We start from the raw sequence: 27,472 nt of genomic DNA on the forward strand, positions 1-27,472 counted from the left end.
TGAGATTTTTGTGACACAGGCCATCAATGGGACTAAACCAGCTGATATTAATTTGCAGGACTGCTTTCTAATTTCTGACAGATTTCTGCTGGTGTCATGGCTGTCCATGCCTTTTTGCACCTCCCTTTCTTCATGTGTTCAATTCTTTTTCAGATTCATTTCTCATTATTACACATAAGTTCATTTATGGACATCTGTAGTTAAGTTCTTTGCATGTGTGGATTGGATGGGTTGTTACTGGTGATGTCGTGTCAACAGCACTGATAGAATTATATTTACTTAGAAACTCATGTGTTCAACACACATCTGACAACTTTCATTAGCATAGATCAGCGTGAGAAGTCTAATTCTTGATGTTGGTCTGACTTTGCACAAACACTGTTAATAGTTCATGTGGAATTTGGAAGGCTACATGTATCAACTGGATCTAGTCGTGTTACACTTTACTGTAGTGATTCAGACAAATCAAATTCCTTTGGATTTATTTCTCCAGTAGTTAAGTCACTTAGTAGTTCAAAATGGAAAAGAATATCTAAAATACAAACTTGCTGGGAGCAGACGGTAAAATCACATGATGTCGAAAGGTGGTTTCCTTTAAAAACGTTAAACACAGAGGGTAGAAATCACACGTTCTAGAGTGATGTCCACAGACAATATTGCCTTGATTATACTCTGTTACGGACACGGTCATAGAGAGCTGGAGATGTGATGGTTATGTGCAGAACGGCAGCAACTAACATGGTTTAGCCTCACATGAGGGAAGCGAGGGTTGTAAAGCAGCAGTGTGATCTAAGGCCAAGCAACGACCGTGTTCATGCAGGTCTGAAATAATATGTGAAACTGATGTAGCATTTTAGAAACTCCTCAGCTTTTCAGTAGCACTCAAGAGATTTGAAGGAACTCAATCACACAGCATGGTGGCAGTACAACGGCTCACGTAGTCAGGACTCCTTTGTGTAGAATCGGGGGAAAAAAATTTTTGTTAACCCCATTAGAATTTTCTCAATCCTTGCTAGTCCTCAAATGAATATCTCCTCCAAGTCTTACAATTTATGGTTTGAGCTTGAGCCAGGGGTGAACCATGGTGAGGATGGACAGGACGGACGAGGCCAGGCCACAAGCCCCAACAAAGCCTGGACCTGTAGGGTAAATCCCCAACCGGTCCAGTGGGATGAAGATATCACAACTGTTCTTCACCAGGTCCAACAGCAGTGGCGGGTTGCTGTACAGCACAGTCCCCACCAGATGAAGCTGTCTGTAGAGCCAGCCAAAATTCATGGCTTGTGTGGCAGGTGAGGAGGAAGAGGAAAGGTGGTCAGGTGGGAGAGGAATACTGGGGGAGGATGGCTGTTTGCTGGTTCTGGAACGTGCTTCGCGCTCCATGAGGAGGTGCAGCTCGTAGGCATCTCGGGTCAGGTTCAGGATCAAAGCAAAGAGGTAGTACCTGCAGGTTTAACCACACAGTTTGTGTTAACTCAATTTTAAATTTCAGTTACCTGAAATCAGTGATAAGCACTAGAAGATAAATGTGATTCCTTTGTGACCCTGATATGAAGATGACTGCAACCACTCACTTCAAATCAGGCTTTGAGTGCATATGTCACTTTAGTCATACAAACTCAAAACCACTATGGGTAACTGCTGGAAGTGGACACAGATGAGACAAATACCATGAATTAATTTCCCACACAAAGGCATCACACCAGCTCTGGTTGAAAGCACTGCATGTCCTCTGAAACAGGTTCACTATCACTAGCAGTAAGCAGACTTGACATTTCTACAGAACCTTTTTATTACTTTCAAATTAAAAGCCTCAGTGACACTTTCACAAAGGAATGTCTGGTGTATTCTTACACACTCGAGTGCCATGTTAGACATGTGGACTGAAGGAGCTGCAAATGGAAACCTGAGTCCAACAAGAAATTACTTAGACCTCATAATCGGAAGCACTCGATTAACTGGATTAAACCCACCGCTTCTAATTAACAGGTTCATCCTGCGTTACTACAGTCGCTCTGTCCAATGGCTCAACTTACTCTGTAACCTTGGTGAGGCTGCCATAACTGCACACTTCACCACACGCAAGTTCTGTTTAGTATCTCTTGAAAAAGGTTTTCCAGAAAGCTGAACAGGGACCAGAGACTCACTGGGGAGGCAGCTCAGTTCAGCTGTATTTATACAGCGCCAAATCACAACAACAGTTGCCCCAATGTGCTTTATAGTGTAAAGACCCTATAATAATACAACATAATGTTAATAATGAACGACATGGAGGATTTTTAGGCCCTCATTGCGATCAGTTAGAATTCAGTAGATGTACATATAGTTTGATCTGTGGAGCAACATGAGACTGTTTAAACAACCAGTCCTGCATGTATTTCTTATTTATGTATTTCTCACACACCTGAAAGATCTCTGACTCCACTTGTGCTGGTCGAGTTTGGAGATGAGACCGGTTTTTCCTGCCCACAGCACATTGTCGCAGGCAAAGTACATGGCTCTGTTAAGGTGACTGATGGTCAGGCAGAGCCTCAGCACGCTGTCAGAAAGGTGTATGGCCCTTTTGGCGGCCTCCAGGGCCTCCACGGAGTTGCCCAGGCGTAGCACTGTGGAAGAACCAACACCAGCCCCACTTAAGCTTTGGTACGTGGAAACGAGTCAGACTCGCTCTGGCTGTTTTACTCACACTTTCTTGTCAGACTCATGTGTGCCTCCAGCTGACTGACAGTTCTGCGGACCTCAGCTGCTTCGTCATGTTGCAGAGTGGATCCGAGCAGCGTGCAAGCATACTGTGCAGCCCTGTGAACGCACAACGTACAGTCATTATCAACAGAGACACACGTGACGAGGACGGAAAGCAGTGCGCTTAACAAACTCAACTACTCTGTGCTGCTGGAGCTGGCATCATAAGGCCGTTTGATTTGAAACCAGCGCAGGAAGAGCTGCTCCTACTGAGCAGATAAAAGTTCCGCTTCAAACACGGAACTCAGTCTGCAACATCCAGCCGACGGTTTTATCACACTCGAAGAAATGAAGAAGCACGACGAACCCCGCGTCTCAACCTGCAATGTGCCAAACGTCGGTAACGTCACCTGAAAACTCTCTCCTTGGCTTGGCTCTGGCCATTAAAGCGAACCCAAGAGTCCATGTTGGCTCGCGGCTCTCGGCCTGTACCCGCTGCTCGGCTAGCTGTCAAACTGCTAACTTAGCTTTAAATGCTTTAGTGCGGTTGTTTGTTTTAATGCCAGAAGGGCTCCTCCATGAGTTTTTAGCTCTGCTTTCTACGCTTAGCTGTACGAGTAGAAAACAAGAGGGTCAATCCAGCGCTTCTAATTCTTCTTCTTCGAGCTGCTGCTCGGTAGAGCAGCAGAGACCCGCTGGCGCCCCCTGTGGACCGGAGTTTGAAACCAGCGCTGTAGATTATTATTAGTGTGAATGCTTGTAAAAGCATTCACAGTATTGTTGTTGTAATCTTTATTAGTGTGAATGCTTGTAAAAGCATTCACAGTATTGTTCTTCTAATCTTTATTATTATTATTTCATTTTCCGCACGCCGCGTCTATCTCCTTCAAAACCGTTCAACTTAGAAAAACCATTCAAACACCATTAGATTCCTCTTCTTTTGGAATGGTGTGCTTCTATTTTTCTCATTTTTAACATTTATATTTTTAATTAGTGTGAATGCTTGTAAAAGCATTCACAGTATTGTTCTTCTACATCTTTATTATTATTTTTTTTATTATTATATCATCTTCCGTACATTTTTCCCCGTCTATCTCCTTCAAAACCGTTCAACTTAGAAAAACCATTCAAACACCGTTAGATTCCTCTTTTTTTGGACATTACTGCTTCTATTTTTCTTATTTTTAACATTTATATTTTTAAATTTATTCAACTTTATTCAACAAAAATTTATAATGTATTTCAATGGAGAGACCCTTCAAATCCTCATTCAACTTACTCATTTTTAAACTCCTCCTACTTCCACATACGTTGACATAGAGCCACCATTCAAACTTTAAAACGAAGACAAGACATTCAACTATTCAACTTGTATTTATCTTTTCAATATCTATTATACTTTTTCTTCAGTTCCAGTTTAAGTTTCATGATGTTTTTTCACCCGTTTCAGAGTTTATAATGGGTGTGTATGGGACGGAATGTTGGGGCTAGAGTGAGACAGCTCAACTGCCAGAGTGAGAGGAGCAAAAAAATTAATCTTAAAATCTTTTTTAAAACTGCTGCTGTGTCCACGGTGTTTGGTCTACAGGTATGATTTTACCCTCAAAATGTAGCCATCGCTGTCCTCTTTCATCCAATGTGTTTACTATTGTACTAGGTGTTATGGTTCTTTCATAAATGTCACCAATGCACAGCCTCCTCCCTCCAACTCCTCCATAGACTCTAATGTTAAAATGGCTCAGAAGGTTCGTTTGAAAATCAGAAGTACAGGCTGTCTTTCCACTGTCACCACGTCCATATATTAAAGTCTACAGGCATGAAAACTGAGAATTCGGTAGACTAGACATTGCTGTCGCTCACGGTGAAAGAATTTTGTCAATACGACCTGTACTTTTCATTTGGGAGCGATTTGTTTCGGCCTGACTTTTCTGTTCATTTTAAGCAGCAAAAGTGAGGTGCATGTCTGTGTGCGTGTGTATGGAGCCAATGGGTGCAGTCACTATAGCAACCAGGCTCACACCTGCCTGCCTAACGAGCTCTGTCTCTCACTGTGCCAAGATTCATCTTAAACACTTCTCTTTCAACTGCTGCTGAGTCCACAGTGTTTGCTCTACAGCCATCATTTTACCCTCAAAACGAAGCCATCGTTGTTCTCTTTCCAACAGCATGTCTTTCAAAGCTCAGAGATGTAAAGTTTTTAAACTGTGGAAGGATCAGATTTTAGTCATTCAGTGATTCAAAGAATATGAACTTTTAATATTCATTCAGATGTTTTCTGACTCTAAATTTTCTGTTCTCATTTCTTAGGTTTTCCAAATTTTAATTTAAAAACTTTTCAGCTATTTTCCAACTTCTTCTGCGTGAACATCAGCTTTCAAAAGTTCTGCACTTTTGTTTTCAGGTTAAAAACTCTGTATTTTCCAGCTCATTCAACATTTTTATTTTTAACTTAAAATTCAGCAATTAATTCATTTCAGTGCATACATTCAGATTCAAGCATTCACACTGCAGTTTCTTCAGAAAATGCACTTTCTAGTTATTATATCACATTCCGTGCGTTTTTACCGACTATCTCCTTCAAAACCGTTCAACTTAGAAAAACCATTCAAACACCATTAGATTCCTCTTCTTTTGGAATGGTGTGCTTCTATTTTTCTCATTTTTAACATTTATATTTTTAATTTTATTTAACTTTTTTCAACAAAAATTTCCCATGTATTTCAATGGGGAGACCCTTCAAATTCTCCTTCAACTTACTCCTCTTTAAACTGTATCTACTTCCACATACGTTGACGTAGAGCCACCATTCAAACTTTAAAACGAAGACAAGACATTCAACTATTGAACTTGTATTTACCTTTTCAATATCTATTATACTTTTCTTCAGTTCCAGTTTAAGTTTCATGATGTTTTTTCACCCGTTTCAGAGTTTATAATGGGTGTGTATGGGACGGAATGTTGGGGCTAGAGTGAGACAGCTCAACTGCTAGAGTGAGAGGTGCAAAAAATTAATCTTAAATATATTTTTAAAACTGCTGCTGTGTCCATGGCGTTTGGTCTACAGGTGTGATTTTACCCTCAAAATGTAGCCATTGCTGTCCTCTTTCATCCAATGTGTTTACTATTGTACTAGGTGTTATGGTTCTTTCATAAATGTCACCAAAGCACAGCCTCCTCCCTCCAACTCCTCCATAGACTCTAATGTTAAAATGGCTCAGAAGGTTTGTTTGAAAATCAGAAGAGCATGGTGTTTTTACACTGTCACCACGTCCATATAATAAACTCCACAGGCATGAAAACTGAGAATTAGGTAGACTGGACATTGCTGGCGCTCACGGTGAAAGAATTTCGTAAATAGGACCTGTACTTTTCATTTGGGAACGATTTGTTTCGGCCTAACTTTTCTGTTCATTTTAAGCAGCAAAAGTGAGGTGCATGTCTGTGTGCGTGTGTATGGAGCCATTGGGTGCAGTCACTATAACAACCAGGCTCACACCTGCCTGCCTAACGAGCTCTGTCTCTCACTCTGCCAAGATTCATCTTAAACACTTCTCTTTCAACTGCTGCTGTGTCCACAGTGTTTGCTCTACAGCCATCGTTTTACCCTCAAAACGTCGCCATTGTTCTTCTCTTTCCAACACCGTGTCTTTCAAAGCTCAGAGATCTAAACCTTTAAAACTGTGTGGATCCGAATGGAGGGATCACATTCTAGTCATTCAATGATTCAAAGAATATGAACTTTTAATATTAATTCAGATGTTTTCTGACTCTAACTTTTTTTTTTTCTCATTTCTTAGGTTTTTCTAATTTACATTTAAAACATTTTCAATTATTTTCCAACTTCTTCTGTGTGGATGTCAGCTTTTAGCACTTCAGCACTTTTGTTTTCAGGCAAAATTTCTGTATTTTCATCTCATTCAACATTTTTAACTAAAATTCAGCAATTAATTCATTTCAGTGCATGCATTCAGATTCAAGCATTCACACTGCAGTTTCTTCAGAAAATGCACTTTCTAGTTAGTGTGAATGCTTGTAAAAGCATTCACAGTATTGTTCTTCTAATCTTTATTAGTGTGAATGCTTGTAAAAGCATTCACAGTATTGTTCTTCTAATTAGTGTGAATGCTTGTAAAAGCATTCACAGTATTGTTGTTGTAATCTTTATTCTATTTTATTATTATTATTATCTATTCCGTACATTTTTTGTAGTCCTACTACTTCAAAACCGTTCAACTTAGAAAAACCATTCAAACACCGTTAGATTCCTCTTCTTTTGGACATGACTGCTTGTATTTTTTTCATTTATAACATTTATATTTTTAAAATTATTCAACTTTTTTCAACAAAAATTCCCCATGTATTTCAATGGGGAGACCCTTCAAATCCTCATTCAACTTACTCATTTTCAAACTGTATCTACTTCAACATACGTTGACATAGAGCCACCATTCAAACTTTAAAACGAAGACAAGACATTCAACTATTCAACTTGTATTTATCTTTTCAATATCTGTTATACTTTTTCTTCAGTTCCAGTTTAAGTTTCATGATGTTTTTCAGCCATTTCAGCGTTTATAATGGGTGTGTATGGGGACGGAATGTTGGGGCTAGAGTGAGACAGCTCAACTGCTACAGTGAGAGGAGCGAAAAAAATTAATCTTAAAATATTTTTAAAACTGCTGCTGTGTCCGCAGCGTTTGCTCTACAGGTATGATTTTACCCTCAAAACGTAGCCATCGCTGTCCTCTTTCATCCAATGTGTTTACTATTGTGCTAGGTGTTATGGTTCTTTCATAAATGTCACCAATGCACAGCCTCCTCCTCCAACTCCTCCATAGACTCCAATGTTAAAATGGCTCAGAAAGTTCCTTTGAAAATCAGAAGAGCAGGCTGTCTTTACACTGTCACCACGTCCATATAATAAACTCCACAGGCATGAAAACTGAGAATTAAGTAGACTAGCCATTGCTGCCGCTCACGGTGAAAGAATTTTGTCAATACGACCTATACTTTTCATTGGGGGGAGCGATTTGTTTCGCCTGACTTTTCTGTTCATTTTAAGCAGCAAAAGTGAGGTGCATGTCTGCGTGTGTATGGGGCCACTGGGTGCAGTCACTATAGCAACCAGGCTCACACCTGCCTGCTTAACAAGCTCTCTCTCTCACTGTGCCAAGATTCATCTTAAACACTTCTCTTTCAACTGCTGCTGGGTCCACAGTGTTTGCCCTACAGCCATCATTTTACCCTCAAAACGTCGCCATCGATCTTCTCTTTCCAACAGCATGTCTTTCAAAGCTCAGAAATATAAACTTTTTAAACTGTGTGGATCCAAGTGGAGGGATCACACATTTCAGTCATTCAGTGATTCAAAGAATATGAACTTTTAATATTCATTCAGATGTTTTCTGACTCTAAATTTTCTTTTCTCATTACTTAGGTTTTTCTAATTTACATTTAAAACATTTTCAGCTCTTTTCCAACTTCTTCTCTGTGGATTTTAGCTTTTAGCAGTTCAGCACTTTTATTTTCAGGCGAAAATTTCTCTATTTTTCATCTCATTCAAAATTTTTAAGTCAGAATTCAGCAATTAATTTATTTCAGTGAATACATTCAGATTCAAGCATTCACACTGCAGTTTCTTCAGAAAATGCACTTTCTAGTCTTTATTATTATTATTTCATATTCCGTGACGTTTTTGGCATCTAACTCCTTCAAAACCGTTCAACTTAGAAAAACCATTCAAACACCGTTAGATTCCTCTTCTTTAGGACATGACTGCTTCTACTTTTCTCATTTTTAACATTTATATTTTTAATTTTATTCAACTTTTTCAACAAAATTTCCCATGTATTTCAATGGGAGACCCTTCAAATCCTCATTCAACTTACTCATTTTTAAACTGTATCTACTTCCATATACATTGACATAGAGCCACCATTCAAACTTTAAAATGAAGACAAGACATTCAACTATTCAACTTGTATTCATCTTTTCAATATCTATTATACTTTTTCTTCAGTTCCAATTTAAGTTTCATGATGTTTTTTCACCCGTTTCAGAGTTTATAATGGGTGTGTATGGGACGGAATGTTGGGGCTAGAGTGAGACAGCTCAACTGCTAGAGTGAGAGGAGCAAAAAAATTAATCTTAAAATCTTTTTTAAAACTGCTGCTGTGTCCACGGTGTTTGGTCTACAGGTATGATTTTACCCTCAAAACGTAGCCATCGCTGTCCTCTTTCACCCAATGTGTTTACTATTGTCCTAGGTGTTATGGTTCTTTCATAAATGTCACCAATGCACAGCCTCCTCCCTCCAACTCCTCCATAGACTCTAATGTTAAAATGGCTCAGAAGGTTCGTTTGAAAATCAGAAGTACAGGCTGTCTTTCCACTGTCACCACGTCCATATATTAAAGTGTACAGGCATGAAAACTGAGAATTCGGTAGACTAGACATTGCTGTCGCTCACGGTGAAAGAATTTTGTCAATACGACCTGTACTTTTCATTTGGGAGCGATTTGTTTCGGCCTGACTTTTCTGTTCATTTTAAGCAGCAAAAGTGAGGTGCATGTCTGTGTGCGTGTGTATGGAGCCAATGGGTGCAGTCACTATAGCAACCAGGCTCACACCTGCCTGCCTAACGAGCTCTGTCTCTCACTGTGCCAAGATTCATCTTAAACACTTCTCTTTCAACTGCTGCTGAGTCCACAGTGTTTGCTCTACAGCCATCATTTTACCCTCAAAACGAAGCCATCGTTGTTCTCTTTCCAACAGCATGTCTTTCAAAGTTCAGAGATGTAAAGTTTTTAAACTGTGGAAGGATCAGATTTTAGTCATTCAGTGATTCAAAGAATATGAACTTTTAATATTCATTCAGATATTTTCTGACTCTAAATTTTCTTTTCTCATTACTTAGGTTTTTCTAATTTACATTTAAAACATTTTCAGCTCTTTTCCAACTTCTTCTTTGTGCTTGTCAGCTTTTAGCAGTTCAGCACTTTTGTTTTCAGGTGCAAATTTCTGTATTTTTTATCTCATTCAACATTTTTAACTTAAAATTCAGCAATTAATTCATTTCAGTGCATACATTCAGATTCAAGCATTCACACTGCAGTTTCTTCAGAAAATGCACTTTCTAGTTATTATATCACATTCCGTACGTTTTTCGCCGACTATCTCCTTCAAAACCGTTCAACTTAGAAAAACCATTCAAACACCATTAGATTCCTCTTCTTTTGGAATGGTGTGCTTCTATTTTTCTCATTTTTAACATTTATATTTTTAATTTTATTTAACTTTTTTCAACAAAAATTTCCCATGTATTTCAATGGGGAGACCCTTCAAATTCTCCTTCAACTTACTCCTCTTTAAACTGTATCTACTTCCACATACGTTGACGTAGAGCCACCATTCAAACTTTAAAACGAAGACAAGACATTCAACTATTGAACTTGTATTTACCTTTTCAATATCTATTATACTTTTTCTTCAGTTCCAGTTTAAGTTTCATGATGTTTTTTCACCCGTTTCAGAGTTTATAATGGGTGTGTATGGGACGGAATGTTGGGGCTAGAGTGAGACAGCTCAACTGCTAGAGTGAGAGGTGCAAAAAAATTAATCTTAAAATATTTTTTAAAACTGCTGCTGTGTCCGCGGCGTTTGGTCTACAGGTGTGATTTTACCCTCAAAATGTAGCCATTGCTGTCCTCTTTCATCCAATGTGTTTACTATTGTACTAGGTGTTATGGTTCTTTCATAAATGTCACCAAAGCACAGCCTCCTCCCTCCAACTCCTCCATAGACTCTAATGTTAAAATGGCTCAGAAGGTTTGTTTGAAAATCAGAAGAGCATGGTGTTTTTACACTGTCACCACGTCCATATAATAAACTCCACAGGCATGAAAACTGAGAATTAGGTAGACTGGACATTGCTGGCGCTCACGGTGAAAGAATTTCGTAAATAGGACCTGTACTTTTCATTTGGGAACGATTTGTTTCGGCCTAACTTTTCTGTTCATTTTAAGCAGCAAAAGTGAGGTGCATGTCTGTGTGCGTGTGTATGGAGCCATTGGGTGCAGTCACTATAACAACCAGGCTCACACCTGCCTGCCTAACGAGCTCTGTCTCTCACTCTGCCAAGATTCATCTTAAACACTTCTCTTTCAACTGCTGCTGTGTCCACAGTGTTTGCTCTACAGCCATCGTTTTACCCTCAAAACGTCGCCATTGTTCTTCTCTTTCCAACACCGTGTCTTTCAAAGCTCAGAGATCTAAACCTTTAAAACTGTGTGGATCCGAATGGAGGGATCACATTCTAGTCATTCAATGATTCAAAGAATATGAACTTTTAATATTAATTCAGATGTTTTCTGACTCTAACTTTTTTTTTTTCTCATTTCTTAGGTTTTTCTAATTTACATTTAAAACATTTTCAATTATTTTCCAACTTCTTCTGTGTGGATGTCAGCTTTTAGCACTTCAGCACTTTTGTTTTCAGGCAAAAATTTCTGTATTTTTCATCTCATTCAACATTTTTAACTAAAATTCAGCAATTAATTCATTTCAGTGCATGCATTCAGATTCAAGCATTCACACTGCAGTTTCTTCAGAAAATGCACTTTCTAGTTAGTGTGAATGCTTGTAAAAGCATTCACAGTATTGTTCTTCTAATCTTTATTAGTGTGAATGCTTGTAAAAGCATTCACAGTATTGTTCTTCTAATTAGTGTGAATGCTTGTAAAAGCATTCACAGTATTGTTGTTGTAATCTTTATTCTATTTTATTATTATTATTATCTATTCCATTACATTTTTTGTAGTCCTACTACTTCAAAACCGTTCAACTTAGAAAAACCATTCAAACACCGTTAGATTCCTCTTCTTTTGGACATGACTGCTTGTATTTTTTCATTTATAACATTTATATTTTTAAAATTATTCAACTTTTTTCAACAAAATTCCCCATGTATTTCAATGGGGAGACCCTTCAAATCCTCATTCAACTTACTCATTTTCAAACTGTATCTACTTCAACATACGTTGACATAGAGCCACCATTCAAACTTTAAAACGAAGACAAGACATTCAACTATTCAACTTGTATTTATCTTTTCAATATCTGTTATACTTTTCTTCAGTTCCAGTTTAAGTTTCATGATGATTTTTTCAGCCATTTCAGCGTTTATAATGGGTGTGTATGGGGACGGAATGTTGGGGCTAGAGTGAGACAGCTCAACTGCTACAGTGAGAGGAGCGAAAAAATTAATCTTAAAATATTTTTAAAACTGCTGCTGTGTCCGCAGCGTTTGCTCTACAGGTATGATTTTACCCTCAAAACGTAGCCATCGCTGTCCTCTTTCATCCAATGTGTTTACTATTGTGCTAGGTGTTATGGTTCTTTCATAAATGTCACCAATGCACAGCCTCCTCCCTCCAACTCCTCCATAGACTCCAATGTTAAAATGGCTCAGAAAGTTCCTTTGAAAATCAGAAGAGCAGGCTGTCTTTACACTGTCACCACGTCCATATAATAAACTCCACAGGCATGAAAACTGAGAATTAAGTAGACTAGCCATTGCTGCCGCTCACGGTGAAAGAATTTTGTCAATACGACCTATACTTTTCATTTGGGAGCGATTTGTTTCGGCCTGACTTTTCTGTTCATTTTAAGCAGCAAAAGTGAGGTGCATGTCTGCGTGTGTATGGGGCCACTGGGTGCAGTCACTATAGCAACCAGGCTCACACCTGCCTGCTTAACAAGCTCTCTCTCTCACTGTGCCAAGATTCATCTTAAACACTTCTCTTTCAACTGCTGCTGGGTCCACAGTGTTTGCCCTACAGCCATCATTTTACCCTCAAAACGTCGCCATCGATCTTCTCTTTCCAACAGCATGTCTTTCAAAGCTCAGAAATATAAACTTTTTAAACTGTGTGGATCCAAGTGGAGGGATCACACATTTCAGTCATTCAGTGATTCAAAGAATATGAACTTTTAATATTCATTCAGATGTTTTCTGACTCTAAATTTTCTTTTCTCATTACTTAGGTTTTTCTAATTTACATTTAAAACATTTTCAGCTCTTTTCCAACTTCTTCTCTGTGGATTTTAGCTTTTAGCAGTTCAGCACTTTTATTTTCAGGCGAAAATTTCTCTATTTTTCATCTCATTCAAAATTTTTAAGTCAGAATTCAGCAATTAATTTATTTCAGTGAATACATTCAGATTCAAGCATTCACACTGCAGTTTCTTCAGAAAATGCACTTTCTAGTCTTTATTATTATTATTTCATATTCCGTACGTTTTTTGGCATCTAACTCCTTCAAAACCGTTCAACTTAGAAAAACCATTCAAACACCGTTAGATTCCTCTTCTTTAGGACATGACTGCTTCTACTTTTCTCATTTTTAACATTTATATTTTTAATTTTATTCAACTTTTTCAACAAAAATTTCCCATGTATTTCAATGGGAGACCCTTCAAATCCTCATTCAACTTACTCATTTTTAAACTGTATCTACTTCCATATATACATTGACATAGAGCCACCATTCAAACTTTAAAATGAAGACAAGACATTCAACTATTCAACTTGTATTCATCTTTTCAATATCTATTATACTTTTCTTCAGTTCCAATTTAAGTTTCATGATGTTTTTCACCCGTTTCAGAGTTTATAATGGGTGTGTATGGGACGGAATGTTGGGGCTAGAGTGAGACAGCTCAACTGCTAGAGTGAGAGGAGCAAAAAATTAATCTTAAAATCTTTTTAAAACTGCTGCTGTGTCCACGGTGTTTGGTCTACAGGTATGATTTTACCCTCAAAACGTAGCCATCGCTGTCCTCTTTCACCCAATGTGTTTACTATTGTCCTAGGTGTTATGGTTCTTTCATAAATGTCACCAATGCACAGCCTCCTCCCTCCAACTCCTCCATAGACTCTAATGTTAAAATGGCTCAGAAGGTTCGTTTGAAAATCAGAAGTACAGGCTGTCTTTCCACTGTCACCACGTCCATATATTAAAGTGTACAGGCATGAAAACTGAGAATTCGGTAGACTAGACATTGCTGTCGCTCACGGTGAAAGAATTTTGTCAATACGACCTGTACTTTTCATTTGGGAGCGATTTGTTTCGACCTGACTTTTCTGTTCATTTTAAGCAGCAAAAGTGAGGTGCATGTCTGTGTGCGTGTGTATGGAGCCAATGGGTGCAGTCACTATAGCAACCAGGCTCACACCTGCCTGCCTAACGAGCTCTGTCTCTCACTGTGCCAAGATTCATCTTAAACACTTCTCTTTCAACTGCTGCTGAGTCCACAGTGTTTGCTCTACAGCCATCATTTTACCCTCAAAACGAAGCCATCGTTGTTCTCTTTCCAACAGCATGTCTTTCAAAGTTCAGAGATGTAAAGTTTTTAAACTGTGGAAGGATCAGATTTTAGTCATTCAGTGATTCAAAGAATATGAACTTTTAATATTCATTCAGATATTTTCTGACTCTAAATTTTCTTTTCTCATTACTTAGGTTTTTCTAATTTACATTTAAAACATTTTCAGCTCTTTTCCAACTTCTTCTTTGTGCTTGTCAGCTTTTAGCAGTTCAGCACTTTTGTTTTCAGGTGCAAATTTCTGTATTTTTTATCTCATTCAACATTTTTAACTTAAAATTCAGCAATTAATTCATTTCAGTGCATACATTCAGATTCAAGCATTCACACTGCAGTTTCTTCAGAAAATGCACTTTCTAGTTAGTGTGAATGCTTGTAAAAGCATTCACAGTATTGTTCTTCTAATCTTTATTATTATTATATTTTATTATATATTCCGTACGTTTTTTGTACTGTATCTCCTTCAAAACCGTTCAACTCAGAAAAACCATTCAAACACCGTTAGATTCCACTTCTTTTGGACATGACTGCTTCTATTTTTCTCATTTTTAACATTTATATTTTTAATTTTATTCAACTTTTTTCAACAAAAATTTCCCATGTATTTCAATGGGGAGACCCTTCAAATCCTCATTCAACTTACTCCTCTTTAAACTGTATCTACTTCCACATACATTGACATAGAGCCACCATTCAAACTTTAAAACGAAGACAAGACATTCAACTATTCAACTTGTATTCATCTTTTCAATATCTATTATACTTTTTCTTCAGTTCCAGTTTAAGTTTCATGATGTTTTTTCAGCCGTTTCAGAGTTTATAATGGGTGTGTATGGGACGGAATGTTGGGGCTAGAGTGAGACAGCTCAACTGCTAGAGTGAGAGGAGCAAAAAATTAATCTTAAAATATTTTTAAAACTGCTGCTGTGTCCACGGTGTTTGGTCTACAGGTATGATTTTACCCTCAAAACGTAGCCATCGCTGTCCTCTTTCATCCAATGTGTTTACTATTGTACTAGGTGTTATGGTTCTTTCATAAATGTCACCAATGCACAGCCTCCTCCCTCCAACTCCTCCATAGACTCTAATGTTAAAATGGCTCAGAAGGTTCGTTTGAAAACCAGAAGTACAGGCTGTCTTTACACTGTCACCACGTCCATATAATAAACTCCACAAGCATGAAAACTGAGAATTAGGTAGACTGGACATTGCTGCCGCTCACGGTGAAAGAATTTTGTCAATACGACCTGTACTTTTCATTTGGGAGCAATTTGTTTCGACCTGACTTTTCTATTCATTTTAAGCAGCAAAAGTGAGGTGCATGTCTGTGCGCGTGTGTATGGAGCCAGTGGGTGCAGTCACTATAGCAACCAGGCTCACACCTGCCTGCCTAATGAGCTCTGTCTCTCACTCTGCCAAGATTCATCTTAAACACTTCTCTTTCAACTGCTGCTGTGTCCACAGTGTTTGCTCTACAGCCATCATTTTACCCTCAAAACGTCACCATCGTTGTTCTCTTTCCAACAGAGTGTCTTTGAAAGCTCAGATATGTAAAGTTTTTAAACTGTGTGGATCCAAGTGGAGGGATCACATTTTAGTCATTCAGTGATTCAAAGAATATGAACTTTTAATATTCATTCAGATGTTTTCTGACTCTAAATAGTCTTTTGTCATTTCTTATGTTTTTCTAATTTACATTTAAAACATTTTCAGCTCTTTTCCAACTTCTTCTCTGTGGTTGTCAGCTTTTAGCAGTTCAGCTTTTTTGTTTTCAGGTACAAATTTCTGTATTTTTCATCTCATTCAACATTTTTAACTTAAAATTCAGCAATTAATTCATTTCAGTGCATACATTCAGATTCAAGCATTCACACTGCAGTTTCTTCAGAAAATGCACTTTCTAGTTGTGTGGATGCCCTCAAGGGCTTCCACACTATTGAGTTCCTGTTTCTCTTTATTCTTTATCTTTATTATTCTTCATCTGCAAGTTGCTTCCGTACGTTTTTCGGCGCTTAACTACTGCCTCAGTTTTCAGCCGATTTTCTCCATTCAAATCTTAAAAAATTCTGCTCTTTCTGCTCTTTCCAGCTATGACGTTTGGTGCTCATAACTGCTATACTTTTTGAGATATTGAATTTTTTTTGCAATATTTTTTGCCCATTTCTGCCATATCATCAGTGGCCTCACTGATTTTCCTTGCCGGGTTGACCTGTGTTTTAGCTCAGTGAGATGAGCATCCGTTCTCAGACTGGGAGGCCCGGGTTCAAATCCCGCTTATGGCAACATTTCTTTCAGTTAACAGTTAAACGTTTTTAACTCAATTTCAGCTTTTTCACCCCTTTTCAGCAAAATTTTCAGTTTTTTCACCACTTTTCAGCACAAATCCCAGCTTTTTCAGCTATTTTCAGCAAAAACATCTTTTCAGCAGAATTCTGAAAAGAGTTCTGCAGAACTCTTTTCAGCAGAAATTCTGCTGATTGAACTCTTTTCAGCAGCTTTTTCACCTCTTAATAGCACAAATCTCAGCAGTTTTCAGGAAAAACTCTTTTGAGCAGAAATTCTGCTGATTCACCTCTTTTCTGCAAAATTTTCAGCCTTTTCACCTCTTATCAGCACAATTCTCAGCAGCTTCTGCTCATTTCAGCAGAATTGTCCGTCTCTCCACCTCTTCTTTGTAAGAATGACTTTGGCTCAGGGAAATGAATAGCCGCCTTTGAGCAGAAATTCTGCTGATTCATCTCTTTTCAGCGCAACTTATTGCTTCTTTACCTCTTTTCTGCAGAAATTCTGCTGATTCACCTCTTTTCTGCAAAATTTTCAGCCTTTTCACTTCTTCTCAGCACAATTCTCAGCAGCTTCTGCTCATTTAGCAAAATTGTCAGTTTCTCCATCTCTTGCTTTTGAGAGAAAGAGTTTGGTTCAGTGAGATGAGCAGCTGCCTTGAGACGAGAACGGCCAGGTTCAAATCCCGGTCATGGCAAAACCTGTTTTCAGTTTTCCCTTTTGTTCTGCCTCTTTTCTGCAGAAATTCTGCTGATTTACCTCTTTTCTGCAAAATTTTCAGCCTTTTCACCTCTTCTCAGCACATTTCTCAGCAGCTTCTGCTCATTTTAGCAGAATTGTCGGTCTCTCCTCCTCTTCTTGAGAGAATGTGTTTAGCTCAGTGGGATGAGTAGCTGCCTTGAGACCAGGAGGGCCAGGTTCGAATCCTGCTCAGGGCGACATGTTTTTTTCACCACCGTACAACTTTTTGCAACTTTTCATCTTTTTCAGCTTTTCAGCAGACAGCTTCAGCATTAAGGCATCCACACAGCATTTTCGCAGGAAATGCAAATTTTTCTAGTTCTATTTTATTATAGATTCCGTACGTTTTTTGTACTCTATCTCCTTCAAAACCGTTCAACTTAGAAAAACCATTCAAACACCGTTAGATTCCTCTTCTTTTGGACACGACTGCTTCTATTTTTCTCATTCATAACATTTATATTTTTAAAATTATTCAACTTTTTTCAACAAAAATTTCCCATGTATTTCAATGGGGAGACCCTTCAAATTCTCATTCAACTCACTCCTCTTTAAACTGTATCTACTTCCACATACATTGACGTAGAGCCACCATTCAAACTTTAAAACGAAGACAAGACATTCAACTATTCAACTTGTATTTATCTTTTCAATATCTGTTATACTATATCTTCAGTTCCAGTTTAAGTTTCATGATGTTTTTTCACCCGTTTCAGAGTTTATAATGGGTGTGTATGGGACGGAATGTTTAGGCTAGAGTGAGACAGCTCAGCTGCTAGAGTGAGAGGAGCAAAAAAATTACTCTTAAAATATTTTTTAAAACTGCTGCTGTGTCCACGGTGTTTGGTCTACAGGTATGATTTTACCCTCAAAACGTAGCCATCGCTGTCCTCTTTCATCCAATGTGTTTACTATTGTACTAGGTGTTATGGTTCTTTCATAAATGTCACCAATGCACTGCCTCCTCCCTCCAACTCCTCCATAGACTCTAATGTTAAAATGGCTCTGAAGGTTCGTTTGAAAACCAGAAGTACAGGCTGTCTTTACACTGTCACCACGTCCATATAATAAACTCCACAAGCATGAAAACTGAGAATTAGGTAGACTGGACATTGCTGTCGCTCACGGTGAAAGAATTTCGTAAATAGGACCTGTACTTTTCATTTGGGAGCGATTTGTTTCGACCTGACTTTTCTGTTCATTTTAAGCAGCAAAAGTGAGGTGCATGTCTGTGTGCGTGTGTACTGAGCCATTGGGTGCAGTCACTATAGCAACCAGGCTCACACCTGCCTGCCTAACGAGCTCTCTCTCACTCTGCCAAGATTCATCTTAAACATTTCTCTTTCAACTGCTGCTGTGTCCACAGTGTTTGCTCTACAGCCATCATTTTACCCTCAAAACGAAGCCATCGTTGTTCTCTTTCCACCAGCATGTCTTTCAAAGCTCAGAGATGTAAACCTTTAAAAGTGTGTGGATCCAAGTGGAGGGATTACACTTTAGTCATTCAGTGATTCAAAGAATATGAACTTTTAATATTCATTCAAATGTTTTCTGACTCTAAATTTTCTGTTCTCATTTCTTAGGTTTTCCAAATTTTAATTTAAAAACTTTTCAGCTATTTTCCAACTTCTTCTGTGTGAACATCAGCTTTCAAAAGTTCTGCACTTTTGTTTTCAGGTTAAAAACTCTGTATTTTCCAGCTCATTCAACATTTTTGGCTTAATATTCAGCAATTAATTCATTTCAGTGCATACATTCAGATTCAAGCATTCACACTGCAGTTTCTTCAGAAAATGCACTTTCTAGTTGTGTGGATGCCCTCAAAGGGCTTCCACACTATTGAGTTCCTGTTTCTCTTTATTCTTTATCTTTCTACTTTATTCTTCTAGTTGCTCCGTATTTCGCCGTTTAACTACTCCCTCAGTTTTCAGCCGATTTTCTCCGTTCAAACTCTAAACTGTTCTGCTCTTTCTGCTAACGACTGCTATGACTTTTGGTGTTTATTACTATTATACTTTTTAAAATATTACACTTTTTTCCTTTAATTTGTCCCATTGAAATGAATGGAAAACTTCCACAATTCTGCTAAAACTTGCTTGTTTTTGAAACTTAACTACTTCCTTATACTTTCACCCAGAAACTCCATTCAAACTTTAAAATGTTCTCAGATTATTGGGCTATTCCTGTGTGATTCAGCTTTTTCAGATCTTCTACCGTTTTAATTTTATACCTGTTTAAGTTTTCAGTTGCAAAATTGTGATTTTTCACAAAATACATGTGTTGCTATGGTTGCTATGCAATTAACTCAGAGTGAGTGCTGGTCCGTTCTGAATTTTCTCTTCATGTCTAAACAACTTCTTGCTACTCGCTCAATTTCCACTCAACCCCCACAAATTATACATCAAAATGTAGGTATTTTTGCTGGCTTTCAGAAAATGTCACCATCACTGTTGTGGAAGTTACAGATTTTTATCAAATCGCCTCAGACCAACACAAGGTCTTAAAACTCTCCATACAAAGTCAATGGAGAGTCTGTTCAAAATCAGCGCTGGGACTCTCTAATGAGAGGCATTTTCAAATCGTCATATCTCTTAAACAAAGCAAAGTTAGGATATGAGGCTTGTGCCAATATATCTTCAGACACTGCTGACACTCACAGTGGAAGCAGTTTTTACAATTATCTTACCGTTGAGCAATGAATTACGTTTGTTTGAGAGGTGGAAATCTGTCCTCCTCTCAGTTTTCAAACTCCGAAAATGAAGCCGTTTCTTCTCTCGTCATATCTCCGCGACGAAGATACAAAGAGCAATGAAAATCGCAGTCAAAGTACACCAAAGTCCGCTGATTCACCCAGTACAAGAATTATGCCGCTAGCCCTCCTAGTTTTTGAGTTACACTACGTTTTGTAACACCAAAAAACGGCGTTTTTCGCCTCTCACCGCGATCTAATTCTGACTGCTGAAGTCTCTGTCTTTCAGACCCCCGCCCCCTTTCCAGGTGGCGCAATCAGTAATGACACGGCTCTGCAGCCCAAAGGTCGTGAGTTCAATCCCACCTTGTTCAACATTTTTTTTTTCACTACAAATTGATACACTATCACAGACCTGTAATTTATATTGCTAATTTATTACAATTCTGCAAAGTTTGATGATTTTAGCAGCTTTTCTAATATGGACCTCAGATTCTTGTCAACACCACATGGCAGAAATACATACAAGTAAACACCCTGATGACGCAGACAGAAGCAGTACCTCTGATTGGTGAATTTGAGCAGAACCAGGTTGTTCTTTCATTTCTTTTCTTTATTTATTTCACACATGGTTCAACAGTGTTTCTTTTTCTACATACAGAACCTTCTGCCTCTTTTCAGCAGAAATTCTGCTCATTCACCTCTTTTCAGCGCAACGTTCTGCTTCTTTCCCTCTTTTCTGCAGAAATTCTACTGAGTCACCTCTTTTCTGCAAAATTTTCAGCCTTTTCACCTCTTATCAGCACAATCCTCAGCAGCTTCTGCTCATTCCACCATAATTGTCAGTCTCTCCATCTCTTTCCTTGCGAGAGTGAGTTTGGCACAGTGAGATGAGTCATCTCCTTGAGCCCAGGAGGGCTGGGTTCGAATCCTGCTCAGGGTGACTTTTTTTTTTTCACCACCATACAATTTTTTGAAACTTTTCAGCTTTTTCAGCTTTTCAGCAGACAGCTTCAGCGTTAAGGCATCCACACAGCATTTTCGCAGGAAATGCAAATTTTTCTAGTTAGTGTGAATGCTTGTAAAAGCATTCACAGTATTGTTCTTCTAATCTTTATTAGTGTGAATGCTTGTAAAAGCATTCACAGTATGGTTCTTCTAATTAGTGTGAATGCTTGTAAAAGCATTCACAGTATTGTTCTTCTAATCTTTATTATTAGTGTGAATGCTTGTAAAAGCATTCACAGTATTGTTGTTGTAATCTTTATTATTATTATATTTTATTATATATTCCGTACGTTTTTTGTACTCTATCTCCTTCAAAACCGTTCAACTTAGAAAAACCATTCAAACACCATTAGATTCCTCTTCTTTAGGACATGACTGCTTCTATTTTTCTCATTTATAACATTTATATTTTTAATTTTATTCAACTTTTTCAACAAAAATTTCCCATGTATTTCAATGGAGAGACCCTTCAAATTCTCATTCAACTCACTCCTCTTTAAACTGTATCTACTTCAACATACGTTGACATAGAGCTACCATTCAAACTTTAAAACGAAGACAAGACATTCAACTATTCAACTTGTATTTATCTTTGCAATATCTGTTATACTTTTTCTTCAGTTCCAGTTTAAGTTTCATGATGTTTTTTCAGCCGTTTCAGAGTTTATAATGGGTGTGTATGGGACGGAATGTTGGGGCTAGAGTGAGACAGCTGAACTGCTAGAGTGAGAGGAGCCAAAAATTAATCTTAAAATCTTTTTAAAACTGCTGCTGTGTCCACAGCGTTTGATCTACAGGTATGATTTTACCCTCAAAACGTAGCCATCGCTGTCCTCTTTCATCCAATGTGTTTACTATTGTACTAGGTGTTATGGTTCTTTCATAAATGTCACCAAAGCACAGCCTCCTCCCTCCAACTCCTCCATAGACTCCAATGTTAAAGTGGCTCAGAAAGTTCCTTTGAAAATCAGAAGAGCAGGCTGTCTTTACACTGTCACCACGTCCATATAATAAATTCCACAGGCATGAAAACTGAGAATTAGGTAGACTAGACATTGCTGTCGCTCACGGTGAAAGAATTTTGTCAATACGACTTGTACTTTTCATTTGGGAACGATTTGTTTCGGCCTGACTTTTCTGTTCATTTTAAGCAGCAAAAGTGAGGTGCATGTCTGTGTGCGTGTGTATGGAGCCCCTGGCTCAGTCACTATAGCAACCAGGCTCACACCTGCCTGCCTAACGAGCTCTCTCTCACTCTGCCAAGATTCATCTTGAACACTTCTCTTTCAACAGCTGCTGTGTCCACAGTGTTTGCTCTACAGCCATCATTTTACCCTCAAAATGAAGCCATCGTTCTTCTCTTTCCAACAGCGTGTCTTTCAAAGCTCAGAGATGTAAACCTTTAAAACTGTGTGGATCCAAGTGGAGGGACCATATTTTAGTCATTCAGTGATTCAAAGAATATGAACTTTTAATATTCATTCAGATGTTTTCTGACTCTAAATAGTCTTTTCTCATTTTTAGGTTTTTCTAATTTACATTTAAAACATTTTCAGCTGTTTTCTAACTTCTTCTCTGTGGATGTCAGCTTTTAGCAGTTCAGCTTTTTTGTTTTCAGGTGCAAATTTCTGTATTTTCATCTCATTCAACATTTTTAACTTAAAATTCAGCAATTAATTCATTTCAGCGCATATATTCAGATTCAAGCATTCACACTGCAGTTTCTTCAGAAAATGCACTTTCTAGTTATTATTATATCATATTCCGTGACGTTTTTGGCATCTATCTCCTTCAAAACCGTTCAACTTAGAAAAACCATTCAAACACCATTAGATTCCTCTTCTTTTGGACATGACTGCTTCTACTTTTCTCATTTTTAACATTTATATTTTTAATTTTATTCAACTTTTTTCAACAAAAATTTCCCATGTATTTCAATGGAGAGACCCTTCAAATCCTCATTCAACTTACTCATTTTCAAACTGTATCTACTTCCACATACATTGACATAGAGCCACCATTCAAACTTTAAAACGAAGACAAGATATTCAACTATTCAACCTGTATTTATCTTTTCAATATCTATTATACTTTTCTTCAGTTCCAGTTTAAGTTTCATGATGTTTTTCACCCGTTTCAGAGTTTATAATGGGTGTGTATGGGGACGGAATGTTGGGGCTAGAGTGAGACAGCTGAACTGCTAGAGTGAGAGGAGCCAAAAATTAATCTTAAAATATTTTTAAAACTGCTGCTGTGTCCACGGTGTTTGGTCTACAGGTATGATTTTACCCTCAAAACGTAGCCATCGCTGTCCTCTTTCATCCATTGTGTTTACTATTGTCCTAGGTGTTATGGTTCTTTCATAAATGTCACCAATGCACAGCCTCCTCCTCCAACTCCTCCATAGACTCTAATGTTAAAATGACTCAGAAGGTTCGTTTGAAAACCAGAAGTACAGGCTGTCTTTACACTGTCACCACGTCCATATAATAAACTCCACAAGCATGAAAACTGAGAATTAGGTAGACTGGACATTGCTGTCACTCACGGTGAAAGAATTTTGTGAATAGGACCTGTACTTTTCATTTGGGAGCGATTTGTTTCGACCTGACTTTTCTGTTCATTTTAAGCAGCAAAAGTGAGGTGCATGTCTGTGTGCGTGTGTGTATGGAGCCCCTGGCTCAGTCACTATAGCAACCAGGCTCACACCTGCCTGCCTAACGAGCTCTCTCTCACTCTGCCAAGATTCATCTTGAACACTTCTCTTTCAACTGCTGCTGTGTCCACAGTGTTTGCTCTACAGCCATCATTTTACCCTCAAAAGCGAAGCCATCGTTCTTCTCTTTCCAACAGCGTGTCTTTCAAAGCTCAGAGATGTAAACCTTTAAAACTGTGTGGATCCAAATGGAGGGATCATATTTTAGTCATTCAGTGATTCAAAGAATATGAACTTTTAATATTCGTTCAGATGTTTTCTGACTCTAAATTTGTTTTTCTCATTTCTTAGGTTTTTCTAATTTACATTTAAAACACTTTCAGCTATTTTCCAACTTCTTCTCTGTGGATGTCAGCTTTTAGCAGTTCAGCACTTTTCTGTACATTTCTGTAATTTTGATCTCATTCAAAATTTTTAACTCAAAATTCAACAATTAATTCATTTCAGTGCATACATTCAGATTCAAGCATTCACACTGCAGTTTCTTCAGAAAATGCGCTTTCTAGTCTTTATTATTATTTTCTTTTCCGTACGTTTTTCGCCGTCTATCTCCTTCAAAACCGTTCAACTTAGAAAAACCATTCAAACACCATTAGATTCCTCTTCTTTTGGAATGGTGTGCTTCTATTTTTCTCATTTTTAACATTTATATTTTTAATTTTATTCAACTTTTTTCAACAAAAATTTCCCATGTATTTCAATGGGGAGACCCTTCAAATTCTCCTTCAAGTTACTCCTCTTTAAACTGTATCTACTTCCACATACATTGACATAGAGCCACCATTCAAACTTTAAAACGAAGACAAGACATTCAACTATTCAACTTGTATTTATCTTTTCAATATCTATTATACTTTTCTTCAGTTCCAGTTTAAGTTTCATGATGTTTTTTTTCACCCGTTTCAGAGTTTATAATGGGTGTGTATGGGGACGGAATGTTGGGGCTAGAGTGAGACAGCTCAACTGCCAGAGTGAGAGGAGCAAAAAATTAATCTTAAAATATTTTTAAAACTGCTGCTGTGTCCGCAGCGTTTGCTCTACAGGTATGATTTTACCCTCAAAACGTAGCCATCGCTGTCCTCTTTCATCCAATGTGTTTACTATTGTACTAGGTGTTATGGTTCTTTCATAAATGTCACCAAAGCACAGCCTCCCCACTCCAACTCCTCCATAGACTCTAATGTTAAAATGGCTCAGAAGGTTCGTTTGAAAATCAGAAGAGCATGGTGTTTTTACACTGTCACCACGTCCATATAATAAACTCCACAGGCATGAAAACTGAGAATTAGGTAGACTGGACATTGCTGCCGCTCACGGTGAAAGAATTTCGTCAATAGGTCCTGTACTTTTCATTTGGGAGCGATTTGTTTCGGCCTGACTTTTCTGTTCATTTTAAGCAGCAAAAGTGAGGTGCATGTCTGTGTGCGTGTGTATGGAGCCATTGGGTGCAGTCACTATAGCAACCAGGCTCACACCTGCCTGCCTAACGAGCTCTGTCTCTCACTGTGCCAAGATTCATCTTAAACACTTCTCTTTCAACTGCTGCTGTGTCCACAGTGTTTGCTCTACAGACATCATTTTACCCTCAAAATGTCGCCATCGTTGTTCTCTTTCCAACAGCATGTCTTTCAAAGCTCATAGATACAAACTTTTTAAACTGTGTGGATCCAAGTGGCGGGATCACATTTTAGTCATTCAGTGATTCAAAGAATATGAACTTTTAATATTTATTCAGATGTTTTCTGACTCTAAATTTTCTTTTCTCATTACTTAGGTTTTTCTAATTTACAATTAAAACATTTTCAGCTATTTTCCAACTTCTCTGTGGTTGTCAGCTTTTAAAAGTTCTGCACTTTTGTTTTCAGGTGAAAATTTCTGTATTTTTCATCTCATTTAACATTTTTAACTTAGAATTCAACAATTACTTCATTTCAGTGCATACATTCAGATTCAAGCATTCACACTGCAGTTTCTTCAGAAAATGCACTTTCTAGTTATTATTATTATTATTATTATTGTTGTTGTTGTTGTTGTGGTTGTTATTATTGTTATTATCTTTTTTTTTTTTACATGTTCTTATCTGTGCTTATCTTAGGGGCTTCCAGCAATGGCGGAGCAGTGGGTTATTATTTGTGTAGATAAAATAACAACGAAGCATATACTATACAAATGTAGCACAATTTAAAGACTATTGTACTGTATTGCTACATATATGCAATAGATAAAAGACAAAGCTTACATAGAACAAATGTGTTTATATGTGAAAAAACAGAAATGTTTTACATTATTATTAGATAAATCTAAACTAGTTAATCTCATTTAAAAAACAGATTACAATAAGTAAAGTCCACCAAAGTTTAATGTGCTCTTAAATTTAGATTAGCTTAAAGAAAGAAATGATTATTTAGTAAGAAGAACACATTTTAATTCATTAATGATTTATTGTTTTTATTTTTATTATTATATAACAAAGACTGAGTTTTTTTTTTCTTTTACCAAATATTTATATAGTGCATTTTTTATAGCTGTGGTTCCTCTACAACAACTGGAGGAAGAACCTGAGACACCTGAGACACAACCTGAGGCAAACAGAGGCCCAAAAATGCTGCACAGAACAACAAGACTGACTTTACAGGTGAACTAACCAACAATCATCGGTAACTTTGACCAACATTTCCAAATGGAGTTTCCTGAACAACCAACACCCAGAAAAAGACAAAGAGAAAAAAATTGTTTTGTTTTGTTTTTTGCTCAAATGAAACATTTTTACAAAAATACACTTTTATTACTTGCAGCTCATTAAAGTCTGTATTTGCAACAGATATTTTTCTGTAGCAGACTCACAAACCCTTTGTTAATCCTCATGTTGTGTTCATTTCATGGTTAAACAAGTTTGTGTTACGGGTCAAAAAGACTCATCATCGTGTTTTGGACAGAATGAAGCGACTCACTGAACCAGAGCAAGAAGAGCTCACCCCTGAACTGGACATGTGTGCATCATCTCCAGAAGACCTGTCCAAAGAGGTCGAGGATCTAAGGAAGGATAAACAGGAATTATGTGTCCAAAGTGACTTTGGGTTAGAGCGGGTTGCTGGCTCCGACCTCTGTCCACATCAGTTCAATTATGTAGCTTCTGATAAATATGTACCCAGTGTATTTTTCATGTTCATGCTTTGGTATTTAAGAAATATCTTAATGTTATAGATGAAATATAGAAACAAATATTTTATTAAAGGACTTTTGTCTACATGTGAGCAAAGTACAGTGGCTTGCAAAAGTATTCGGCCCCCTTGAACTTTTCCACATTTTGTCACATTACAGCCACAAACATGAATCAATGTTATTGGAATTCCAGGTGAAAGACCAATACAAAGTGGTGTACACGTGAGAAGTGGAACGAAAATCATACATGATTCCAAACGTTTTTTACAAATAAATAACTGCAAAGTGGGGTGTGCGTAATTATTCAGCCCACTGAGTCAATACTTTGTAGAACCACCTTTTGCTGCAGTTACAGCTGCCAGTCTTTTAGGGTATGTCTCTACCAGCTTTGCACATCTACAGACTGAAATCCTTGCCCATTCTTCTTTGCAAAACAGCTCCAGCTCAGTCAGATTAGATGGACAGCGTTTGTGAACAGCAGTTTTCAGATCTTGCCACAGATTCTCGATTGGATTTAGATCTGGACTTTGACTGGGCCATTCTAACACATGGATATGTTTTGTTTTAAACCATTCCATTGTTGCCCTGGCTTTATGTTTAGGGTCGTTGTCCTGCTGGAAGGTGAACCTCCGCCCCAGTCTCAAGTCTTTTGCAGACTCCAAGAGGTTTTCTTCCAAGATTGCCCTGTATTTGGCTCCATCCATCTTCCCATCAACTCTGACCAGCTTCCCTGTCCCTGCTGAAGAGAAGCACCCCCAGAGCATGATGCTGCCACCACCATATTTGACAGTGGGGATGGTGTGTTT

General features: G+C 37.9%; 1 protein-coding gene and 1 long non-coding RNA gene across 3 annotated transcripts; one reads left to right on the top strand and one right to left on the bottom strand.

Moving 5' to 3' along the window:
* Positions 1-465: 465 nt before the first annotated feature.
* pex11b (peroxisomal biogenesis factor 11 beta) lies at positions 466-3,376 on the bottom strand. The gene is made up of 4 exons (XM_031756621.2): positions 3,093-3,376; positions 2,687-2,799; positions 2,405-2,606; positions 466-1,444 (listed from the first exon to the last, which is right to left on the bottom strand). Exons 1-4 carry the CDS (start codon positions 3,146-3,148, stop codon positions 1,051-1,053), a joined length of 765 nt encoding a protein of 254 aa, XP_031612481.1. The 5' UTR covers positions 3,149-3,376; the 3' UTR covers positions 466-1,050.
* LOC120435713 lies at positions 2,808-26,810 on the top strand. Of its 2 annotated transcripts, XR_005609859.1 has the most exons (3): positions 2,808-3,078; positions 26,030-26,139; positions 26,441-26,810. It is a non-coding gene; the product is annotated as an uncharacterized LOC120435713 (long non-coding RNA). The 2 variants fall into 2 exon arrangements; XR_005609858.1 differs by lacking the exon at positions 26,441-26,810 and having other exon boundaries at positions 26,030-26,351.
* The last annotated feature ends 662 nt before the right edge of the window (positions 26,811-27,472 follow it).

The sequence above is a fragment of the Oreochromis aureus genome, linkage group 22 (assembly GCF_013358895.1).
Source record: "Oreochromis aureus strain Israel breed Guangdong linkage group 22, ZZ_aureus, whole genome shotgun sequence".
Classification (NCBI taxonomy): domain Eukaryota; kingdom Metazoa; phylum Chordata; class Actinopteri; order Cichliformes; family Cichlidae; genus Oreochromis; species Oreochromis aureus.